This window comes from Protobothrops mucrosquamatus, unplaced genomic scaffold (genome assembly GCF_001527695.2).
Source record: "Protobothrops mucrosquamatus isolate PMUCROS unplaced genomic scaffold, P.Mucros_1.0 scaffold_280, whole genome shotgun sequence".
Taxonomy (NCBI): Eukaryota; Metazoa; Chordata; class Lepidosauria; order Squamata; family Viperidae; genus Protobothrops; species Protobothrops mucrosquamatus.
This window is the reverse complement of record NW_015386356.1, coordinates 1,884,149-1,896,858: the sequence shown is the minus strand read 5'-3', so window position 1 is coordinate 1,896,858 and position 12,710 is coordinate 1,884,149. Positions and strand designations below refer to the sequence as shown.

The 12,710-nt window shown below is 39.1% G+C and overlaps 1 protein-coding gene across 1 annotated transcript in view; it reads right to left on the bottom strand.

The window, feature by feature from the left end:
- Positions 1–11,927, bottom strand: part of CENPU (centromere protein U) — a 26,649-nt gene extending 14,722 nt beyond the window's left edge. Inside the window, exons 1-7 of the mRNA XM_015831777.1 lie at positions 11,869–11,927; positions 10,847–10,898; positions 9,227–9,344; positions 6,978–7,119; positions 3,176–3,200; positions 2,768–2,885; positions 561–702 (exon numbers count right to left, since the gene is read on the bottom strand). Coding sequence (XP_015687263.1) covers positions 561–702; positions 2,768–2,885; positions 3,176–3,200; positions 6,978–7,119; positions 9,227–9,344; positions 10,847–10,891 — 590 coding nt within the window. The 5' untranslated portion in view covers positions 10,892–10,898; positions 11,869–11,927. The remainder of the gene's footprint in view (positions 1–560; positions 703–2,767; positions 2,886–3,175; positions 3,201–6,977; positions 7,120–9,226; positions 9,345–10,846; positions 10,899–11,868) is intronic.
- Positions 11,928–12,710: the final 783 nt, after the last annotated feature.

The following is a 12,710-nucleotide window of genomic DNA, read 5'->3' as shown; positions in this document are numbered from 1 at the left end:
GGGCTTTTTTTCAGCCGGAACGCGGCGGAACCGCGTTCCGGCACCTTTTTCCGGGCCGGCCGCACCGGGCGCAACATCTGGGGGGGCGCGCTCGCACTCGCAGCTCTCTGCCCCTGCCTGGCTCACAACCGCGGCCATAGGGAGGCTCGGTCGGCGCGCCCCTGGCCCGTTTCCTAGGCGACCCTGCCCGAGCAAGAAGGGGGCGTGGCCAGGTTTGGGTGGGGGCGTGGCCAGGGGAGGGAGGTGAGTTCCACCACCTTTTCTCTGAGAAAAAAAGCCCTGGTCTTATCTATGTAGAGACCAAACTCAAAGCCAATTCAAAATCACCAAAAATAAAGAATATAACTGATTCTTTAACTTGATATTTGTACTTTACTAGGAATTTTAGAATGAAATATTAGATGTGCTCAAAACACTTCTCTATTTGGATGACATAGCTTCAATGAAGTTATATAAGTGATTAATAGCTGGATTAAGTTAGCAGAGCTGGACACACTAATAAATTCATGTACACATAGAAAATCAGTCTAGAGAAAATAAACTTATTATTTTTGGAATACCTTTTCTTTGCATTTTTCTTTGGGGACTCTGGATCAGAGAAATTGCTGGCAGACTCATTCAGTGTTGAATATTGATCGTTCCCATTATTAGCCTCTTCTTCCTCCTCGAACACAGATAGAGCAGTGCTATGTAAAGGATGATCTAGGATGAAAAAGTACTAATTAACTATAACAATGTAAAAGACCCTACATGTCTTATCACAGAAAATCTCAAAACAATAGTTTCTGTGTGAAATGCATGAAGCAGTTTCACTCAAGAGAAAGACATTAGGAAGAGGGGAAAAAACACCAAGATGCAATAAGCCTTGTATAAAAGTGTTTGGTAACTATAGTTCTTTGAAGCAATCACGCAGAACAAGATACCATGAAAGGTTGATATCCCACCTTGATTTTTCTAGGGTTCTAACTTAGTTTGGTCCACTAGACATTGAGCAAGTAGCAATGCCTGGTCATATGAAAGTGAGAATAGAATTTTTAGCCCTCAGTGTAATATACATGGCATAGCTGGCAGGATTTAAGAGTAGGCATTAGGACAAATTAATGGAAGAAAATGTTTATGCTGATGAGAGATGTAAAACTTATCTCTTATAAAACTTGGACCCTGTCCCAAGAGTATGTGCTGGAATAAAGCAAACAAAAATTTTATCAGTAAAAGGTATTACTAATATGAGCATTTTACAGAGGATAGTCTCAAGGCGAGATGGGTGATAAATAAATTTAAACAATAAACAAACAAATAAAAATAAAGGTGGTATCTGCCATGCCTGTTTCTGTGAAAACAGGGAGTGTGGAATTAGAGAAGGGAGGGCAGTAGGCTCAAGGAAACTGCTGTTCAGTCTGGCATTCACACAAGAATTCCAGAGACTAGACACTGAGCTGTTTACAGCCAACAATGCTGACAACAATGCTGACCTGTTTAATATGGGCAGCTCCTCCAGCCTTGTGAAAAGCACTACTTGCACAGTTGGGACCTACTCAAAGTTTTCCAAAGGGAGAGATTCTTTGAACAATTGAAAGATGTACAAAGCAATGACCAAGAAATAGCATCTGTGTGGCCAGTGCTCAACTTCCAAATTAGCAAAATTTGACATACTTTATTGTATAGTTTTGCAATACACTAATGTTAATTTTTAATATCACATTTGGGTATATTATTTAAAATTCTTTGTTGTAAAACACAGCAATTTCTTTTATTATTCAATTGCTTATTAATGCTAAAGCTAATCCAGATGCTGTAGCTATCTTGGTAGGATTTTATATTTGATCTTTCTGTATCCATAAAATTAAATAAGTATATTTATAAAAATGTACTAGACATTATAATATACATGTATTTATTATTATTATTATTATTATTATTAATAATAATAATAATAATAATAATAATAATAATAATAATAATAAAGAAGTTGGAAGGGACCTTGGAGGTCATCTAGTCCAACCCCCTGCTCAGGCAGGAAACCCTACACCATTTCAGACAAATGGCTGTCCAGTCTCTTCTTAACAACTTCCAGTGTTGGAGCATTCACAGCTTCTGGAAGCTTCTCTGGTTGCTTCTCTCTTTGGTTAGTTTCCATCCGTTGCTTCTTGTCCTGCCTTCAGGTGCTTTGGAGAATAGCTTGACTCCCTCTTCTTTGTGGCAACCCCTGAGATATTGGAACACTGCTATCATGTCACCCCTCGTCCTTCTCTTCATTAGACTAGAGTCTAGACATACCCAATTCCAGCAACCGTTCCTTACATGTTTTAGCCTCCAGTCCCCTGATCATCTTTATTGCTCTTCTCCGTGCTCTTTCTAGAGTCTCAACATCTTTTTTACATCGTGGTGACCAAAACTGGATGCAGTATTCCTAAAATACATCCAAAACTGGATGCAGTATGTATTTTATATTTATTTAACTTGCTTATTGGAAATGTAACACAATCATATTTTTATTCTGCATTTATTCAATCTACACACATCTCAGAACAATTGCTATCTACAAATTGCAGTTGGGAATAATATCTTATATTTATTCATTACAACTATTTTTACATTACCAGCTCAGCATAATTCCTGATCACTTACAATAAATATAAAATCCAACATCAGTAAGAAAAAAAAAATAATTCAGAGTGCAGTTGGCTACCCAATGTGCCAATAAGAAAGCAGACCACTCTAATAACTATGTATGAACGTCTTAAAAATGTTACAGACAATAACTAACCAAATAAGTCTTCAGTTTCCTCTGTTTGTCCGGTTCCAGGAATTTTCAAAATACTTGAGACATCAGGCTCCTCAGATGAAAACAGTTTACCCTGAGAGTCTGGCTTGGTTTGATATCCCTGCAAGGAAAAATATTATTTATTTATTCAGTTTATATGCTACCATTTCACCTGCAAGTAATTTTAGGCAATTATTTAAAAAGTGATAAAAACATTAATGCATCAAACCAATAAATAGTAATATTAAATTAGCTTAACATTCACAAAGATGGGGAGAGGGAGCAGGATGCATGGGGGGGTTGTCTTATCATGGTCAAGAATTATATGCTCCCATTGGGCTTCCATGCCAGTTAGCACAGCCAAGTCTTCAGATACTTTTGGAAGGCCAAAAGGGTGGATATAGATCTCACCTCAGAAGTCATGATGTTATAAAGGCTAAGAACCAAAGCAGAAAATGCTTTTTTCCTGGACCCAGCCAGACAGACTTCCTTGACTAATAGGGTCTGTAGCATNACATATGTCAATCCAAAGTTAAATTTTTTTTTTAAAAAAAACCTCCAAATATTTTGCAAGTTAATAAAATATAAAAACCCTGTGATAAAATTCTAATATTGATGTAATTCAAATAAAAGCATTTCACCATCTAAGGACATGTCATGTTTCCATATAGAAATGCAACAGTTATTTAAAACAACATAAATCAAAAGGAGGGAAAAAAAAAGATAAAATCCAGGAAGGGGTTAAAGAAGATCAGCATTCAATCAGCCAGTCAACTTTTAAAGACAAAAAGCAAAAGCAACACATTCAAAATTCAAAAAGTGAAAGTTAATACCCAGGCTTGCTTAGAAACTGAAATGCTGAAAGGAAGATGGATGCTCTAACTTTCTGACCACTCCCAAAGGGAATTGAAATCTTCAAGACTCCCCTTCCCAGATGGTTCCATGCCATCCAAACTCATCTAGGTCATTCCTAAGTGCTCCCATTCAAATCCAGGGAGCAGTATTGCCAGAGAACCAGTTCTGGCAGTAAAATCAGCAGATAGTCAGCAGGAAAGGAGTTCCTAACATTCAGGTGCCATCTTGGGAGGTGTCATAACATATGAAACTATCAACAATTAAGAAGAGACTGGACAGCCATTTGTCCGAAATGGTATAGGGTTTCCTGCCTGAGCAGGGGGTTGGACTAGATGACCTTCAAGGTCCCTTCCAACTTTACTATTATTATTATTATTATTATAATATCTCCAAAGAAATAACATTCACCAGGAAGAAAAAACAACAACAAACAATATCTTTCCTAGATATCCTCATAAGCAGAAACACTGATGGCAAGTTAAAAAAACAATTCCATTACCAATCTATCCACACCAGCCTAGTGCTCCCTTACCTAAGCAACAACCTAACTTCCTACAAGAGAAACTATATATGACCACTATTCAGAGAAACACAAGCACAGGCAGCAATTCTGTCTTCCAACAAAATGAATACCCACACAAGTTTATCAAAAAAAAACCTGACCATTCAACCTACCATAGGGCAACCAACACAAGCTGCAAGTAAATGATAATATTGAAATACATCAAAAACATCTCAGAAACCACCAACAGACTATTACAGGGCTTTTCAACCAGTTTTACGGGTACCACCTGTGGTACATTGGCCCCTGGCAGGTGGTACGCGACCATCCTAGAAAAGTGGTAGCAGGGGAGGGGAATGAGCTGAACCGGTGGCAGCACCGCACAAGCCTGAGCGAGAGATGGCTGGAGCTGCAGGGCTGTCAGGGCTCAGCGGAAGAGCCAGGATCAGTGCTGCTTTCCAGCTGATCCACGCTTCTTCGGGGCTGTCGGGGCTCAATGGAAGCGACAGGATCAGCGCCAGGCTCCAGCTGGAGCTCGGCACTGATCCTGGAGCTTCTGCTGAGCCCTGAAGAAGCACCAATCAGCTGGAATGTTGCAGCATCTCCAAGGTCTTGTGATTTATATTCAGATGCTTGGCAACTGATTCATATTTATGACGGTCACAGTGTCCGAGGGTCATGTGAAGTGACCAAAACCTGCTGCAACCACCCAGCAGACGGGGGGAATAAAAACCAAACACTCCCCCACCCCGCTGCCAATCCTCAACAGAAATGCTCACAACAATGAAAACCTCGGACAGGAGTAAGAACGCGGCCAGGCGAGCAGGCAGGTGTCTTGCTCCGCTGTGGCTCGGGGGGCACTTTTTTCAGTGCCATTGTAACTTCGAACAGTCACTAAGCGAACTGTTGTTAAGTTGAGGACTACCTGTACTTTATCACTTTTTTCCTTTTTTTTTTTGGGTCATCAAGTTTTTGACACCTTTCTAGGTGTCTGGTGGTACTCGGATGTTGCCATATCCTAAAAGTGGTACAATGGGTGAAAAGGTTGAAAAGCTCTGGACTATTACAACTACATGGCATCACTGTATCACATAAACCAACTAAAGCCCTCCCAAAACATCCTAAGTAAATAAACCAAAAGCCCTAGCAGCCGCAGAAGAAATAAAACAGGAATCTATCTACAACAAACAGTGTAAGGATTGTAACAGCCACTATTTAGGACAAACAGGCAGAAGAGTAGCACAGCACATTTACAAATACCCACTAGCAATCAGAAGATATGACGAAAACTCCTTAATTTTATAACACATGGACATAGTCAACCATAGTTTCAACTGGGAAAGTATGAGCATATTAGATCAAGCACCAGAGAATTCCTGGAGGCCTGGCACTCAAACAAATCAATAGGCACATATAGATAAACAAAATCTATATACCACTCAAAAGAGATAATCAAAAAGCTCCAAAGGAAACAAAAAGACCAAAACAACACATCACCCGTAATCAACACCCATACAAGCAGAGATTAACACCAAGATTAACCCTAGGGCCTAGACCAGGGGTAGGCAACCTGTCATAAAAGAGCAAGGTTGCCTACCTCTGGCCTAGACCAACAATCAAGTAACAATACTCCAACCAAGGAATTATCAATGCAGACAAACAAGCTAACAATAAACAACAGCCTAATCAAGGAACCTTCAAAAACATTCCCACCAACACTGACAATGCAAACCACTAGTACAGAGTTCTCTAACCTTTTTGGCTTTGCGAACCAGTGGAGGGAGGAGAAGGGATGATTCCGTGCCAGCTGTGGGCAAGCGTGCACAGCTCCATTTGTTCAAGTGGCGGGCTCATGCTCTACTGCTCATTCAAATGGAGCACACATCGCTTGCCTGCTGCTTCCATGGCCCAGTTCTGAACAGCTCACAGCCTAGTAGTGGGCCGCAGCCTGGGGGCTGGGGACCTCTGCACTAGTATATAAAAATAAGATCAAACTCCACTCCCTCCTAGCACTGATGTTACCTAGTTTGGTAATGAAAAGTCTGCAAGAAAACCACCAAGCTCAGAGAGCACCAATAACTTTGGGCAGTTAATGTCATATAAAAATGTACAAATACACATAAAAAACAATATAAAATGACAACCCAGATTAAAAAAATTCAGAACTATCAGAACAACTATGTCTCAGCTCTAATTAACCATCTGACTCCCATGCCCAGGAACAAATCCAAGTCTTCAAGGTTTTCCGAAAAGCTGGCATGCAAAAAGTCCAAAATCTTCTGACTTTTGTAAGAAAATCAAATCCTGAGGAAGTTGATCAGAAATGCCACCTTTGGGACTCTATTGTAAGAACTAAATATTTGATAGTGATGATACAGAGGAAGTACAAAAGGTTAAGCAAGATTTTACTGTCTTCACAACTGTAATTTAAGAAAATGGTTATGCTAATGAGAGATGTGCAAGTCCTTACAAAACTTGGACCCTGTCCGACTCGAAAAGTATAAATGTTTTAAAGAAAAAGCAGTACATTTGGAACATACAGAGAAGCAACGATTATAAGAAAACATGTTGGTAAGAAGTCTTATCTATGTAGAGACCAAACTCAAAGCCAATTCAAAATCACCAAAAATAAAGAATATAACTGATTCTTTAACTTGATATTTGTACTTTACTAGGAATTTTAGAATGAAGTATTAGATATGCTCAAAACACTTCTCTATTTGGATGACATAGCTTCAATGAAGTTATATAAGTGATTAATAGCTGGATTAAGTTAGCAGAGCTGGACACACTAATAAATTCATGTACACATAGAAAATCAGTCTAGAGAAAATAAACTTATTATTTTTGGAATACCTTTTCTTTGCATTTTTCTTTGGGGACTCTGGATCAGAGAAATTGCTGGCAGACTCATTCAGTGTTGAATATTGATCGTTCCCATTATTAGCCTCTTCTTCCTCCTCGAATACAGATAGAGCAGTGCTATGTAAAGGATGATCTAGGATGAAAAAGTACTAATTAACTATAACAATGTAAAAGACCCTGCATGTCTTATCACAGAAAATCTCAAAACAATAGTTTCTGTGTGAAATGCATGAAGCAGTTTCACTCAAGAGAAAGACATTAGGAAGAGGGGAAAAAACACCAAGATGCAATAAGCCTTGTATAAAAGTGTTTGGTAACTATAGTTCTTTGAAGCAATCACGCAGAACAAGATACCATGAAAGGTTGATATCCCACCTTGATTTTTCTAGGGTTCTAACTTAGTTTGGTCCACTAGACATTGAGCAAGTAGCAATGCCTGGTCATATGAAAGTGAGAATAGAATTTTTAGCCCTCAGTGTAATATACCTGGCATAGCTGGCAGGATTTAAGAGTAGGCATTAGGACAAATTAATGGAAGAAAATGTTTATGCTGATCAGAGATGTAAAACGTATCTGTTATAAAACTTGGACCCTGTCCCAAGAGTATGTGCTGGAATAAAGCAAACAAAAATTTTATCAGTAAAAGGTATTACTAATATGAGCATTTTACAGAGGATAGTCTCAAGGCGAGATGGGTGGTAAATAAATTTAAACAATAAACAAACAAATAAAAATAAAGGTGGTATCTGCCATGCCTGTTTCTGTGAAAACAGGGAGTGTGGAATTAGAGAAGGGAGGGCAGTAGGCTCAAGGAAACTGCTGTTCAGTCTGGCATTCACACAAGAATTCCAGAGACTAGACACTGAGCTGTTTACAGCCAACAATGCTGACCTGTTTAATATGGGCAGCTCCTCCAGCCTTGTGAAAAGCACTACTTGCACAGTTGGGACCTACTCAAAGTTTTCCAAAGGGAGAGATTCTTTGAACAATTGAAAGATGTACAAAGCAATGACCAAGAAATAGCATCTGTGTGGCAAGTGCTCAACTTCCAAATTAGCAAAATTTGACATACTTCATTGTATAGTTTTGCAATACACTAATGTTAATTTTTAATATCACATTTGGGTATATTATTTAAAATTCTTTGTTGTAAAACACAGCAATTTCTTTTATTATTCAATTGCTTATTAATGCTAAAGCTAATCCAGATGCTGTAGCTATCTTGGTAGGATTTTATATTTGATCTTTCTGTATCCATAAAATTAAATAAGTATATTTATAAAAATGTACTAGACATTATAATATACATGTATTTTTATTATTATTATTATTATTATTATTATTATTATTATTATTATTATTAATAATAATAATAATAATAAAGAAGTTGGAAGGGACCTTGGAGGTCATCTAGTCCAACCCCCTGCTCAGGCAGGAAACCCTATACCATTTCAGACAAATGGCTGTCCAGTCTCTTCTTAACAACTTCTAGTGTTGGAGCATTCACAGCTTCTGGAAGCAGGTTGTTCCACTGATTAATTGTTTTAACTGTTAGAAAATTTCTCCTTAGTTCTAGGTTGCTTCTCTCTTTGGTTAGTTTCCATCCGTTGCTTCTTGTCCTGCCTTCAGGTGCTTTGGAGAATAGCTTGACTCCCTCTTCTTTGTGGCAACCCCTGAGATATTGGAACACTGCTATCATGTCACCCCTCGTCCTTCTCTTCATTAGACTAGAGTCTAGACATACCCAATTCCAGCAACCATTCCTTACATGTTTTAGCCTCCAGTCCCCTGATCATCTTTATTGCTCTTCTCCGTGCTCTTTCTAGAGTCTCAACATCTTTTTTACATCGTGATGACCAAAACTGGATGCAGTATTCCTAAAATACATACTGCATCCAAAACTGGATGCAGTATGTATTTTATATTTATTTAACTTGCTTATTGGAAATGTAACACAATCATATTTTTATTCTGCATTTATTCAATCTACACACATGTCAGAACAATTGCTATCTACAAATTGCAGTTGGGAATAATATCTTATATTTATTCATTACAACTATTTTTACATTACCAGCTCAGCATAATTCCTGATCACTTACAATAAATATAAAATCCAACATCAGTAAGCAAAAATAATAATTCAGAGTGCAGATGGCTACCCAATGTGCCAGTAAGAAAGCAGACCACTCTAATAACTATGTATGAACGTCTTAAAAATGTTACAGACAATAACTAACCAAATAAGTCTTCAGTTTCCTCTGTTTGTCCGGTTCCAGGAATTTTCAAAATACTTGAGACATCAGGCTCCTCAGATGAAAACAGTTTACCCTGAGAGTCTGGCTTGGTTTGATATCCCTGCAAGGAAAAAGATTATTTATTTATTCAGTTTATATGCTACCATTTCACCTGCAGGTAACTTTAGGCAATTATTTAAAAAGTGATAAAAACATTAATGCATCAAACCAATAAATAGTAATATTAAATTAGCTTAACATTCACAAAGATGGGGAGAGGGAGCAGGATGCATGGGGGAGTTGTCTTATCATGGTCTGTTAACCACCAGTTCTTAATATACGAGGGTAACCCGAAGGTACGGTCAATCGTGTCGGTTCAGAAGTCTATGAAAACCTTCCGGTTTTCCCACCTATATCTAGAGTGGAGTCTTCAGTACTACAATATTTCCGATTCTTGGTTTCGTCTTTTACGAAAAAAGGACCTGGGTCGGTCTGTCTGAAGGAACTGATTATCCCAGACATCGTATCCCTTTCTACTGGGTAAGTGGGATGGGGGCAATCCCATTGGTGTAAGATGGTTCTTTAGGCAACCTGGATCCATGCCATGTAAGGCTTTAAACTTTTAAAGTGATAACCAACATTTTGAATTGAACCTAGAAACAAACCGGCAACTGGTGATACAGGCCACCCTAGGGGCCCCAAGAACTGTCTACAAGATAGCATTCTGTGCCAGCTGTAATTTCCAAATACTCTTCAAGTAGCCCCACCTACAGCATGTTGCAATAGTCCAAGTGTGAGATGACCAGGGCTTGAGTGACTGAGTGCAGGGACTTCCAAAGCAAGAAAGGACCAGCTGCCACACAATCCAAAGTTGCACAAAGGGTCTCAAAGCCACAACTGCCACCTGCTCTTTAAGCAGGAATTGTAAATCTAGGAGAACCCACAAGTTGCACACTGGGTCTATCTGGGGTAATATAACTCCATCCAGAACAAAAGATGTTAAAGTTCTGAATTTCAAAAGCTCCATGCACTTTTTTAACATAGCAATGTTAAAAAACACATTATCTAAGCTCTTCAGAAAGTTAAATATTTAAGAGGCTGTTACAAATAAGTAATAAATTCAAATTAAGAAAAGGTTAGCAGGGGCCATATGTAGTACTACCATCTAGAGCTTTGCACAAGGCACCTATTAATATTTTAGAGCTGCTGCATCTATTCCTGAAACCATGAAGTTGTTTATTTATTTTCTTTAATATATTTTGTAATTGTGTAAGTTCTACTTGTTTAATATAATCTCTAATAAAAATTATTGGAAATTATTGAAAAAAAAACCATGGAGTTGTTTTCTCTAGCTGCTATATAATCCCAGAGAAACATGTGGTTGCATTAATGTTCACACTGCAAACAATTTGAAAACAAAGTACTAAGTAGTGAACAGCCCTACTTCAACTATGTCACAAAAATTGACGATCTAATGTTTTATGTTCAGAAAGTCATTGCAAAACTAAATGGCTCAAGAATTAAATAAATTTATAGAATTCCTACACCTGAATCAACTCAAGCCTCTGCATTAAAAAGAAGGGGTAAATACCTATGCACACTTTAAAACAAAATGCCACTTACTGCCAATTTCTTTTTGGAAACTTTGGTTGCTTTTCTCTTTGGCATCTTGTTCCTAGAAAAACAAACAAAAGAGGAAAACAAGCTTAGATGGAATTACTCTCCTTTTCTTCTTTTACATTCCAGGCATTAACCTTGTCCAAAAACTAGCTTCCAAATTAACTTGGCTAGGTCCAAAGTAACCTCTAATTTAAGCCTGACCAAGCAAAAAGCCAGGCCAGGTGCCTGATTCTTCCCTACTCCCACACTCAAAATCCTAATGGAAAAAGAGGAAGGAGCATGCACTCCCAAGACACCAACCCAGGTAAATTTTCACCCAAGCTTCAAAGGCGTGGGGTGGGCTCCGTTAAAGTAGGGTTTTTGTTTTGAACTGACCCACTCTCTCCTTGAACGGAGAAAGGCAAGGGCAGGAAAGCCCCACCCGAGAAGCCTAAAGGAGATTTCTTCCCCTACCACCACCAAGGGCTGATTTAGTGGTTAAGATGCTGGCCTAGAAAGCAGGAGATTGAGTTCTAGTCCAGCCCTAGGCATGAAAAAAACCGCTGGGTGCCTTTGGGCCAGTCACTCTCTTTCCGCTCAATTCACCTCACAGGGTTGTTGTGGAGACAATAGGAGGGAGAAGTATTAGGGATGGTCACCGCCTTGCATTACTTATCAAGTAAATAAAGGCGGACTAAAATCAAATAAATAAAAAGCAGGCATGGCCGCTCGCCTCCATCCTCCAAGTACCATTGCTTCCTCTGGGGCAGAGGTAGGCGACTTTGGCTCTTTTATGACTCGTGGACTTCAACTCCCAGAATTCCTGAGCCAGCACAGCTGGCTCAGGAATTCTGGGAGTTAAAGTCCACGAGTCATAAAAGAGCCAAGGTCGCCTACCTCTGCTCTGGGGGGAGATGGGCGGTTCCTAAATTTGCTATATAAATATTTTTTATAGATAGATAATCCTTACACAGGTCGGAGCTTCCTACGCCGAACCGCTACTGCCGCAGCCGGGAGGCCTCCCGCCCTCCCCCCACCTCGCTCACCGGTGCCTCGCGCACTCCTTCCCAACGTTCAGAAGCGCCCCGCCTCGTGAGGGAGGAATAAAACGTGAGGGACGGAAAAAAAAAAAAAAAAAAAGACGTGCAGGCTTAACTTCCTGACTACAAACTGCTTTTTTTCGCGCCGAAACTCAAAACTTACCGCCAGCACGTCCCATTGCATACTCGAAAGGGGAGGGGGAGAGGAAAAATTGAGCTTAGCATCACTAAACCTGATGTTCGTTATGACATCTGTAAATTACTTCTCACTGTTCTATATAAAATTTCACAGTTCGCAAAAAGGGGCGAAAGAATATTAATATGTTTTTTTCTGAAGGGATACCCCCTTTTTTCTTTAGTAGATAGTTTAGTCCAATTTTTGAAGTGTAACCCTATTACCACGCATAGCTGCGAGAATAAAGGAAGAGCGCCATCTAAAGGCCAGAGGATAGACAACACGGATATTGCGAAGAAATTGTCCTGTAATTTTTACCTGCTTTTATCTGGAAACTGATACATTGAACTGTAACTGCTAGTAGCTTTGGAGACTGGCAAGGAGAGGGAGGCGTGTCAAGGGGTGGCATGGAGAACAGTCGAAATTTGTAGTTCTTCCGCGTAAGCATTTTTTCCATATTCAAGAAGAACCTAGAAATGCAAACAATTACAGATACATTCCGATTTTGCTTAACTATTTAATTAAAAAACATATCCCCATGGTACCTCATTTCAAATTTTAGACAACATCTGTAATGAAAAAGACACTAGAATATCTGAATTCTTCTAGTATTTATTTTTGTTCTATTAACACAAAAAGAAAATATGTTGTTATCCAAAGTAAATCACTTGGT